The 12,301-nt window shown below is 37.9% G+C and overlaps 1 protein-coding gene across 1 annotated transcript in view; it reads left to right on the top strand.

The window, feature by feature from the left end:
- Nucleotides 1-12,301, top strand: part of LOC122789780 — a 728,210-nt gene that overhangs the window by 376,130 nt on the left and 339,779 nt on the right. Inside the window, exon 10 of the mRNA XM_044057221.1 lies at nucleotides 4,975-5,200. Within this exon, the coding sequence (XP_043913156.1) occupies nucleotides 4,975-5,200 (226 nt within the window). The remainder of the gene's footprint in view (nucleotides 1-4,974; nucleotides 5,201-12,301) is intronic.

The raw sequence follows: 12,301 nt of genomic DNA, 5'->3' as shown, positions 1-12,301 counted from the left end.
GTCATGATGTAAGAGCTAGCATAGGGCTATTACATTAACCTCAGACATGATGTTAAACCTAGCATTGGGCTATTACATTAACCTCAGTCATGAGGTAAGACCTAGCATTGGGCTATTACATTCACCTCAGTCACGATGTAAGAACTATCATCGGGTTATTACATTAACTTCAGACATGATGTAAAAATAGCATCAGGCTATTACATTAACCTCAGTCATGATGAAAGACCTAGCATTGGGCTATTACATTAACCTCAGTCATGATATAAGAACTAGCATTGGGCTATTACATTAACCTCAGTTATGATGTAAGAACTAGCATTGGGCTATTACATTAACCTCAGACATGATGTAAGAACTAGCATTGGGCTATTACATTAACCTCAGACATGATGTAAGAATAGCATCGGGCTATTACATTAACCTCAGTCATGATGTAAGACCTAGCATTGGGCTATTACATTCACCTCAGACACGATGTAAGAACTACATCGGGTTATTACATTAACTTCAGATATGATGTAAGAATAGCATTGGGCTATTACATTAACCTCAGTCATGATGTAAGACCTAGTATTGGGCTGTGACATTAACCTCAGACACAATGTAAGAACTATCATCGGGCTATTACATTAACCTCAAACATGATATAAGAACTAGCACTGGGCTATTATATTAACCTCAGACATGATGTAAGAACTAGCATTGGGCTATTACATTAACCTCAGACATGATGTAAGAACTAGCATTGGGCTATTACATTAACCTCAGAAATGATGTAATAACTAGCACTGGGCTATTACATTAACCTCAGTCATGATGTAAGAACTAGCATTGGGCTATTACATTAACCTCAGACATGATGTAAGAACTAGCATTGGGCTATTACAGTCATGATGTTGAAGAAGTTGCTTGAAACCACCACGAATTGAGTCAAACAGCATTTAATGACAAAAAGTAAAACAGGAACAAGCGCTTTCACGCAATAGAATTGCGCTTCATCAGGTTACAATCTTTCAAAACTACCAACATCTTTTATACTAATCCATTGCCTACAATAAACCAATTAACTTTGTTAATTAGATTAAATTAAGCTCATCTACAATATTAGTTTACTGAGATCAACATCTACATACCTAGTCCAAATACATTAAATATAATATTAAAATAAAATAAGCAACATATTAAAGTTACTCATAAATTCACAGCATAGTAATGTCATAGTTAATGCAGTAGATTCATATCAGCATACATAAATATAAACATCCCTTAATTAACTGCATGATTGCTAGATACAATCCTGCTTAACAGGAAGTAATGCCCATTTTTAGAAGAAGTAAAGCTGTTAGTACATTAAGGCTTTACATTCATTATTCCCAGAAGTTAGGGCAGCAGTTCTATAAGCTCATTTGCAATTTATTGTCATTTTGTTTAAAGAAACACAATTCAGAACATTTATACACAATCTAAAAATATGATTAAAACAGCCATAGCTAAATAATCAGTGCTTAAAAATACTGAAAATGATACAAACTTAGATATCTCTATCAGGAACGTAACATTCACCAAAAGCATTTATGGTTGCCTTAGTCAACGTTCACATGATGTCCGATCTCTTACTACTATTAATTGAGAAATTTAAAATTGTATTTTGGTGTCGTTTTATTGATGATTTATTTTTCATTTTGGATCAAAATGAAGTCAACATTAATGAATTTACAAGTTACATCAACTCTTTTTCCTCTTATATTAAATTTATTATAGGGGAACAAGGTGCTACCGTTGATTTTTTAGATGTAAATTTAAAATGGGATTTTTGTGAGAATAGAATTCATAGTAGCATACACAGGAAGAAAACTTTCAATAATGGCTACTTACATTATAGAAGTGGTCATCCTAATCATGTAATTGCCAATATTCCTAAAGGTCAGTTCATCAGAGCCAGTAGGATGACATCTAAAGATTCTGATGTTATAGATGAATTTGTGTTTATCAAATCATTATTTATAGATAGAGGTTATCCGGCTGCTCAATTGGATGAAACAGCGGATACCGTGCTTTCTAGACGTACTAATGATTTTGCACCTATATTAAATTCAACGGAGACACATGTTAAAGTCCATGAACGATTTAAAAATGTTACATGGAATCAGAACACAATTTGTAGTCTCGGAATGAATATGGACAATAAATATATTAAGAAAATCATTACTAAAAACTGGCAAATAATAAGAGGTAATGCTGAAATGGTTGATATTTTAGGTGATGCACCAGTTTTTGTACATAGAAATGATAGAAACTTAAAAAAGTTATTAGCACGACGTAACAGTTGCAACTATGGTATGCAAACAACTAAGAAGGGCATGCACTGTTGCAATGATTGCAACATGTGCAGATATATTTCAGTAGGTCCCTATATTGCTGTATATACATCAGAAAAAATTTTGGCAGTTCCAGGTTATGTAAATTGTAGAAGTGTAGGTGTCGTGTACATTGCTCTTTGTTCATCATGTCCTGCATTTTACATCGGCATGACGACAAGAGAATTAAGAGTAAGGATTAGGGAACATTTATATAGTATAAAAATTAAAGATGATAGGAATGCTCTTTATAAACATTCTTTAATATGTAAAGCATTCCATAAGTTTTTATTTTCAGTATTATATGTAGGAAATAGATGTTTGAGGGAAGGGGATTTTAAAAACACATTGGCGTGTAAGGAAGCAGAATGGCAGATAAAGTTGAAGGCAGATAAACCACCAGGGCTTAATGATTCCATCAATATGAAATGTTTTATAAAAGATCAAGCATTGAGAATAGATAAAACTGATGATTTATTGTGTTTACATGTTTTATAAGCTTTATTCTGCGTTCAAATATGTCATTTAAAAGTTTTTTATTAATAACATATTCAATTAATTGAATAATTGATTTTATGATTGCATTAATTAGTTGTGTATTTAATGAGTGGTTGTGTTCTTAGATTTTATTCTGAAGAAGTCTACGGACGAAAGCGGAAATAAAAAATATTGTTACGCTATTTCCTGTGTTTACCTACTGTGTCTGCCTACTATTCTAGCAACTATAATAGCTGCTTCTTGCCGTTTTTGCTGTTTTTTACTTGCACACCTCATCATGAAGGGATTCACATCCAGATCCAAGGATGTCATTGTACCCCTATATTCCTCCCTCATCAGACCCATGATTGAGTACAATGCCCCATTTGGTATGTACCTCACCCGGCATTTGCAACAGCTGGAGAGACCACAAAAGTACCTCACCAAGAGGATCAAGGGTCTCCAACATATGTCTTATTCTGCCAGACTAAAGAAACTTCAGCTCTATTCAGTATCATACTGCCTGCTCAGAGGTGATCTCTGGCCTGACGTACAAGGCCATGTCCAATCAGGATCTGATGGACATGCTCCACCTCAAAAAATCCAAGTCCATCAGGACCATAAGAGCTAAAGACTTAAACCTCGGCACAAGTATGAATAGGACATGCTGGAGGGATAGATTCATAACCCAGAGGCTTCCCATGCTTTGGAACAAGATCCCAGTTCGTATTAGGCAGAGCCCCTCACTGACTCTCTTCAAGACAAATCTTGATGGGTGGATGGGAGATCGTAAGTTTACCCCAGGGGTCACATCTGTGTCACTGCTAGACAGGGGCACAGTAAACTAATTCTATTATATAAGGGGACCTTCATTGTGTCACTACTAGACACAGTATTCTAAATTTATTCTGTGCATTTTTGTACCATTTCATGGGGTGGCAAATGCCACATCACTATGGCTAGGCTTACAAATGCCCCAGGGCAGATAGCCTAGTACTATACTATGAAACTATGAAACTATGATGTAAGAACTAGCATTGGGCTATTACATTAACCTCAGTCATGATGTAAGAACTAGCATTGGGCTATTACATTAACCTCAGACATGATGTAAGAACTAGCACTGGGCTATTACATTAACCTCAGTCATGATGTAAGAACTAGCACTGGGCTATTACATTAACCTCAGTCATGATGTAAGAACTAGCATTGGACTATTACATTAACCTCAGACATGATGTAAGAACTAGCACTGGGCTATTACATTAACCTCAGTCATGATGTAAGAACTAGCATAGGGCTATTACATTAACCTCAGTCATGATGTAAGAACTAGCATTGGGCTATTACATTAACCTCAGACATGATGTAAGAACTAGCATTAGGCTATTACATTAACCTCAGACATGATGTAAGAACTAGCACTGGGCTATTACATTAACCTCAGTCATGATGTAAGAACTAGCAAAGGGCTATTACATTAACCTCAGTCATGATGTAAGAACTAGCATTGGGCTATTACATTAACCTCAGACATGATGTAAGAACTAGCATTAGGCTATTACATTAACCTCAGACATGATGTAAGAACTAGCACTGGGCTATTACATTAACCTCAGACATGATGTAAGAACTAGCACTGGGCTATTACATTAACCTCAGTCATGATGTAAGAACTAGCACTGGGCTATTACATTAACCTCAGTCATGATGTAATAACTAGCATAGGGCTATTACATTAACCTCAGTCATGATGTAAGAACTAGCACTGGGCTATTATGTTAACCTCAGTCATGATGTAATAACTAGCATAGGGCTATTACATTAACCTCAGTCATGATGTAATAACTAGCATAGGGCTATTACATTAACCTCAGTCATGATGTAAGAACTAGCACTGGGCTATTACATTAACCTCAGTCATGATGTAATAACTAGCATTGGGCTATTACATTAACCTCAGTCATGATGTAAGAACTAGCACTGGACTATTACATTAACCTCAGTCATGATGTAATAACTAGCATAGGGCTATTGCATTAACCTCAGTCATGATGTAATAACTAGCATTGGGCTATTGCATTAACCTCAGTCATGATGTAATAACTAGCATAGGTCTATTCTCTTTTATTTTCAGACTGGATTTATGGCACAGCCCAGATGAGAATATCATGGAGCAAATTTTCCTGAGCAGTCCGAAGATGCTAAATCCTTACCATCCCATCATGTCTGTCCCTGGAGCTACAGGGTTTGGGCTGAAGACTGCCCTTAAAGCTGTCAATCCAAGCAGCCTTCAAGGTCTTCTCACAAAGATTGCCCTTGTGGACAATTACAGCTACCCTACCAAAGCTGGTAGCTTCAAGGTGGGCTTATGCAGTGAATAGATGTTGCATTTGTGTGTTGATTGTGGCCCGGCAGTTGTTTTTGCATGAACACGGTTACTTCAAACATGCAATGAAAATCATTTGACATGATGCACCAATGGAAAGCATTTAAAAGGTTGTTTTTGGCTGGCTTATATAACATTGTGTTGCACTGGTGAAGTTTGTAAGTGAAAGAACTGATCTCCATGACAAGACTTAATAAATGAGTGAAGAATAAATCTGGAAAGCAGACAGTTTCTCTTAGATGATTAACTGTGGTTGTCACCGTCATGCAGTTCATTGAGCATCCTGCGATGGTGGCTGACTTTCCATGGAATGTTGGCTTATATGGGTCAGATTTGCATGAGACTATACCATGGAAGGAAGTGTTGGTGGGGGTTAGACAAATTAAGGAGTGACTGCGAAATTTATTCATTCTGTCTTATAAGCAGGCTACAGAAAGTGCGGGAAGTAATGAGCTCACATGCTACAGCCATTGTGCAATTGCAGATCTGATGTGAGGATCTAAATGAACCGAATGTTACTTTGCAGGAAGAAATACAGTGTTTAAAAGAAAACTTGGTTGATAAAGGGACTCTAACCCTTTAGCACATTATTGGCATTCCTGAAACGGCAGAAAAACTGAATATATGATCTATGTGCAGGCCACGTTGGACAGGGAACATGTAACTCAGATTAATGGAATAGGCTTACAGGGTACATATATGCAGCAGAAGCACTGCTGATGGAAGGCCCAGGTATATATTGCTGAAATTTTAACCATTTAAAGTAAAAGATCACTTGCTGTGTTTGTTGTGACTCCCTAATAAAATGTATCAAATTGAGGACAAAAGGGTATTCTTTGAAAATTAATATATTATGCAGACATAAAGAAGAAAGGTACAGTTTGGACTGTCTATGAATGAATGTTGAATAAAAACTGTCCTCTTCTGATCCATTAACCCTACCACTGACTCCAGACATATTTCATTGGAATAGTAGTAGAGTTATGGGAAGGGCTTTTATAAGGTCAGGTGTAGGGTTGGGGTTGGTGCAATCCCCCTGACTACTATTTTCATATCTGCTAAACCTAAACAATTCCCTGGTCCTGGCCCCAATCCTATACAGAACCTTAGGAAAAGCATCCCTCTGCCACTACTATTATATGTAACATCTTGGACACAGAACGCACACACACAGAACACACACATACAGAACACACACACACAGAACACACACACACACACACACACACACACACACACACACACACACACACACACACACACACACACACACACACACACACACACACAGTGTGAACACACACACACACACACACACACACACACACACACACACACACACAAACACACACCTCTTATACATTATCTCCTTACCTGACCCTAACCCACCTGCACACACAATCTCCCACCCTCCCAATCTCCTCACACTTACCTTAAAAACTCATGCATTTGATATTATACATATTGACATTCAGGTCACACAAGCAAATGTTTAAGATTCCAAACACTCAACCTTTTAAACCTAACACAATATTTTATATACCATACTTATCCCTTTTTAGCTGCAGCTTCTGTTCTAACACTCCACTATCCTTTTCTCATTCCGTATACTCTGATATCAATTCATGGTAGGGAAGGCAGTCTCTAATCTGCAGTCCAAACTTCTGCTTGTCTTCCTCCCACTGTACTATCTTAGCATCTCTATTTATTGGCTATCAATACCTTGGTTCCTTTGCCAGTTTTCTCAAATAAATTCCAGCCTCCTCTTGCCTATTTTCTGTATGCCTACTTGCAGTCATTCCTTTTATTAAAATCCCCATTCTCCATTCCTATGTTGGCTTAGTTTCTAGAATATTTTCTACCACTTTATGAATATAATATTCCATATGGATTTTCTCATTCTTTTTAGGAACCTGCATCCAAAATTCTGCTCTTTTTCTTTATTTCTCAAACTTCCCCTCATTTCATCAGCATTCCTCTCCACTTTGATTAATATCCTTTTGCTTAGTCTTTTCATGTGTATGTCCTTTTAGTACATAATCCAGCAGAGATAACATAATAATTGAAGAAGAAGATTTACAGCCATATTGAGTGTGTTTATGAATTGTTGGAAGCATTTCAGTAAAGCTTATTCTTTTGGTTATCTGCCATACGTATAGCATGGAGATAATTACAGAGTTTGATTAAAATGCTTTAAATTGTATATATGTTGACTTAATTGAGACCACACGAGGTACTATTAGAAATATAGGTGGGTATATGTGAGGTAGGTGTGTTTTAATGAAGATGGATTAGCTGTATTACCTGAAATGCTTATGGCCTGACTAATCCAACTAAATTACAATGTATAACAGACTAGTTGCAAAGTCGTAAATCACAAGCAGTAAACTTACAGGAAATGAATTTCAAAGCCCAAGGACATGCAACTTGAGTGAAGAGATACTGGTCTCATGGGTTTGCCTTCTCATGTTTGGGGACAGCATAAAGGAGGAATGGTGCTTTCGGTGGAAAATAACTGTTCTTTGGAGTTGGAATGCAGTTTTACTGATTAGCAGGGTTGTTATGTTGGTATGAAAGTTTTTTTGCCAATGGGACAATTGACCTTACATGGTGTTTAGATGCCTCCAGGAATTTTGCAATGTAATTTTAGGGGAATTGTGAGGAGCTGGTAACAGATGACTAGGGAATAAGCATACTAGTGCCAGTGTTCAAGAACAAAGGGGACATTCACAAATGTGGGCAGTACAGAGGTATCAAACTGCTGTCACACTGCATGAAGGTGTCGGAGAGGGTGACTGATAAAGCAGTACATGAATAGTAGGAAGTAGGATAGAAGATGAGCAGTTCACATTCAGATCAGGATGCAGCATGACTGACACAATGTTTGCAGTGAGCCAGATAGTTGAAAAAAGACTAGAGATGAGGAAAGAGTCCAGCTGGGCATTCCTAGACTTGGAGAAAGCATATGACAAGGTCCCAAGAAAGCTGATTTGGGCACTACTGCTGTGGTTTGAAGTCCCTAAAACATTGGTAGAATTAGTGCAGGCTATGTACAATTACCCAATGACTCAAGTATGAACAGTGTCCTATCTCACAGAGGGGTTCCAAGTGGAAGTGGGTGTGCATCAGTTTTCAGCTCTGAGCCCATTGCTGTTCATAGCAGTGATGCACTACATTAGCAAACAGGTTGGAGGGGACAGGTCAATAAAGTTGCTGTATGCAGACAATGTGATATTACAGGCAGATTCTGAGCAAGAACTTCAGCAAAGGCTAGGAGAATGAATGTAAAACTGAAGGCACATGGAATGAAACTGAGTACAGATAATATGGTTGTAATGGCAGTAAATGGGGGAATCAGAAGAAGCTGAGAACTGAGATGGAAGGAAAAGTAGTGGAAACAGGTTAACAGCTTCAAGTATTTGGGTGGAGTGGTTAAGGAGAAAGGATGTCTGAATGAGGTGAAAGCTAGAATTAGAGGGACTGCAGCCAACTAGCACAGAGTGTCAGGGACAGTATAGGACAGAAGAATGCCAAAAAGCTGAAAGGTAAGGTGTACAAAGCATTGGTACAACCAGCACTACTGTATGGCACAGAAACCTGGGCAGTAAAGGCAGAGCAGCTGAGAAAGCTAGAGATGATGGAGATGAAGTGCCTGAGATGGGTGGTAGGATGCCCCCTGTAGGCCAGATGAAGAAATGAGGACATAAGAGCAGAAGCCAAAGTAGCTCCAATTGCAGAAAAGGTAAAAGAGAACCGATTACAGTGGTTTGGACACGTGCAGAAAAGAAGATAATCTGGTGAAAATGATTTGGGACAGACAGGAAGAAGGAAAGAGGAAATGAGGTGAATGGATTGTGTGAGAGAATATCTCTAATAGTCAGGCATGAGTGCTGAAAAAATTAGGAGAGCTGCAGTGCATAGAGAGAGAGTTGGTGGCCGTTGACACAATACCCCGACCCCATGTAGAAAATTGGAAAAAGGCGGATGATGATGATGATGGTGATGATTATGTGAGGGGCTGGCAGCATATAGGGATACCTTGTTTATGGTGGACATGAATATAGTTATGATTTTTGAGGCAGTGAGGACATAGTCCTGAATAGTTAAATTGCCCAGAGTAAGGAGAAATGGTATGTTATATGTTAAAGCAATGTGCCTTGCTGATGTTTTGAAGATTAAAAATGTCTGCAATGTTTATTATCTTCTGCTATTATTTGTTACCTTGATTTCCCCTAACAGCTTTTCTAGTAACATTATCGCAGATATACCCCAGGGATTACTTCAGTGTCACTGCTTGACAGAGGCACAGCAAAATAATAGGCACAGTTTTCTTCAAACTAAAGGGGTGGCGAAAGCCACATAACTATGGGCTAGGCTTATAAATGCCCTTGGGCAGATAGCCTAGTATGAACCTATGAACCTATGAACCTATTACGTTTTTACTCTTTATACCGCATACAACTTCTTACCTTACCTACCTCAAGTCTACAGATATTTGTTTCCTCCCCTTCAATACTTCTTTGCCATTTCAGCTAGTGCAGCCCGTTCCATTTGTCCTCTCCTCACACGGGCTCACTCCCCAAATCTCACCTACCCCCACTAACCCTAGTTTTATATCTATAAAAACTCTCCTCTTCCTGTGTATAACTCCTCCTCATCTTCCTTTCCAAGCAACGTATCATTCTGCTACCACTCACCTGCCACTAACACCCACTATTCAAATCATACTATCCATGTCTCCACCCTTGAGGCTTCACCTATCTATTTATACCTTCTTACACAGCACTCCTCAGCCTTCATCTCATTGTTTACCTCCACCATTGGCCCCTGTTACACTTCTTTCTCTTTAGCATTTTCCTCCTTTATATATGTTATATCTCTACAGGTGTCCTCTTTCTTCTCCTTTCAGCCTTCTCTCTCCACATTCTTAGCATCCGATATTCTACATACCTATTCAAATTCCTGCCTAATTCTTTTTATTCTATTTATTTCCTTCTATAATACAATTATATATACATATACCATCTCTTCTCCATCATTGTCTTCAAGACTCCTGTTTCTAATACACACCAAATATGCTTGTCTTTCTATCCACACATCTGCTCCTACTGCTGTCATACCTTACATGCTATATGATGCCTATCCCACCTATTTCTCAATACTCCACCCTTACTCACACTGCCTGTGTCACTTGCCATCCATTCACAATTTCTATACTCCTATCTTGTTTTCAGATATAAAATTCATAACCTTTCTCCCAACCCATATAAGGTAAAATTTAAATTTAATACTAACATGCCTAAACCCTCACTAGTGTATGCCTACTGTAAAAAGATCATATTATGATGCAATGCCCACTCAAACCCTGGTCCTGACTGCCTTTCTTCTCCATCTGCTCCCTCTTCTACAGTAACGACATCTACTAAAAATGTGAAAATCATATCCATGAATATTCAAAATGTGGTAAATAAAGTCTTTGAATTTTATTCCTGGATCACTCATTACTCCCCAGAAATTATTATTCTTATAGACACGTGGCTCAAACCACATATAAAGGACTATGAGATTCTCCCCCCTGGCTATACTATCATCTGCTCTGAGACATTAAATAAAAAAGATGATTGTGTAGCAATCATGTTCTCTAACCACATCTCTGTCTCTCCTTCTTCTTTTTCTCTACCTAAATTCCCTTCTGCTGAGATCCTTGTCTCTCACTGTAAATTAAATGTGCATTAAACATTATGTATAATTGCCCTATATATTCCCCCCAGGAAATAACATCCCTATTCTGGAAGACATCCTACACTGGGTATCTAGTTCCATTTCTCATGAAATAATAATTCTTGGTGATGTCACTATTAACTGGCAAACCTTCACATCCAACTACCCTTTCACTAGAATCAATGTATATGGTTTCAGACAACTCATACCTTCCCCTACTCACTTCAACAAGGCTAATAGCACTGGGACTACTCTGAACTGGATCTTAGTCTTAAATCCAAATATTTACAACTCTCCAAGAACCCTCTCAGACTCCCACAGTGATCACCATTTCAACTATGTTTGGTTACTAGCAACTCATCATGTCAAACAGCACCTTTATAAATACTGCTGTAACCCCTCAAATTTCAATTCCAAGATCTTTAATGTCATTCTTAATAACATTAATTGGTCCATACTCTATTTCCTACCACTGGATAATGCTGCTTTAAAATTTAAAACATTTCTTGACATTCTCAATAGCCTTGCTCCTGTAAGAAAAAAGAGAGTTAAATTCAGCCAATCACCCTGGGTATCCCCTTCTAGTAGACAATTAATGTATAAGAGTGAAAAAGCTTGAAGAAATTAGCAAAAATACAAATCTGAAGGTCACCTACAAACAACTTTGAAACATGAAAAAAAGTTACAGCTGAGAAGAAATATTATTGCTTTAACTTACAGGACAACCAAAAACATAACCCCACAAAATGTTGATCCACTATCAAGAAAGTCTTATACCTTGGAACTCCTAGTGCCCATATCCCTTCTCCAGACATCTTGTCCTTAGAAACTGCTTCTAAATTTAACTTCCACTTTATAGACTTAACAGCCACCCTCACTCAAAACTCCCTACAATATCCTGCCACCCATGACAAACTTCAAAACTCTAAAAATGGTATTTTCAACTTTAAACCTGTCTCTACTTCCTACATAAAAAAATATTACACCAACTTAAGGCATGCTCACTCTCTGTAGACAATCTCCCATTTAAATATCTAAAGATTGCTATAATCCCCTCTACTGCCTACCAAATCTCTGTCTTGATCAATCGATCGATTTGTGAGTCATATGTCCGATCTCGCTGGAAAAATTTACATCATTCCTCTTCATAAAGGAGGAAACTCCACTGAAATAAGAAACTTTAGATCAATTGCAATCTTGCCCCTCTTTCCAAGATCTTAGAAAAATGTATTCATAAGCAACTTTTACAATACTTACTCCAAGAAAATCTATTAACCTCTACCCAACACGGCTTTCGTTCAGATCCTAGCACAGCGACTGCCCATGTCGCCTTTTTGGACCATGTCATTGAGGC

The sequence above is a fragment of the Protopterus annectens genome, chromosome 15.part0 (assembly GCF_019279795.1).
Source record: "Protopterus annectens isolate FY-2018-M chromosome 15.part0, PAN1.0, whole genome shotgun sequence".
Taxonomy (NCBI): Eukaryota; Metazoa; Chordata; order Ceratodontiformes; family Protopteridae; genus Protopterus; species Protopterus annectens.
This window is presented reverse-complemented; position numbering and strand designations above follow the sequence as displayed.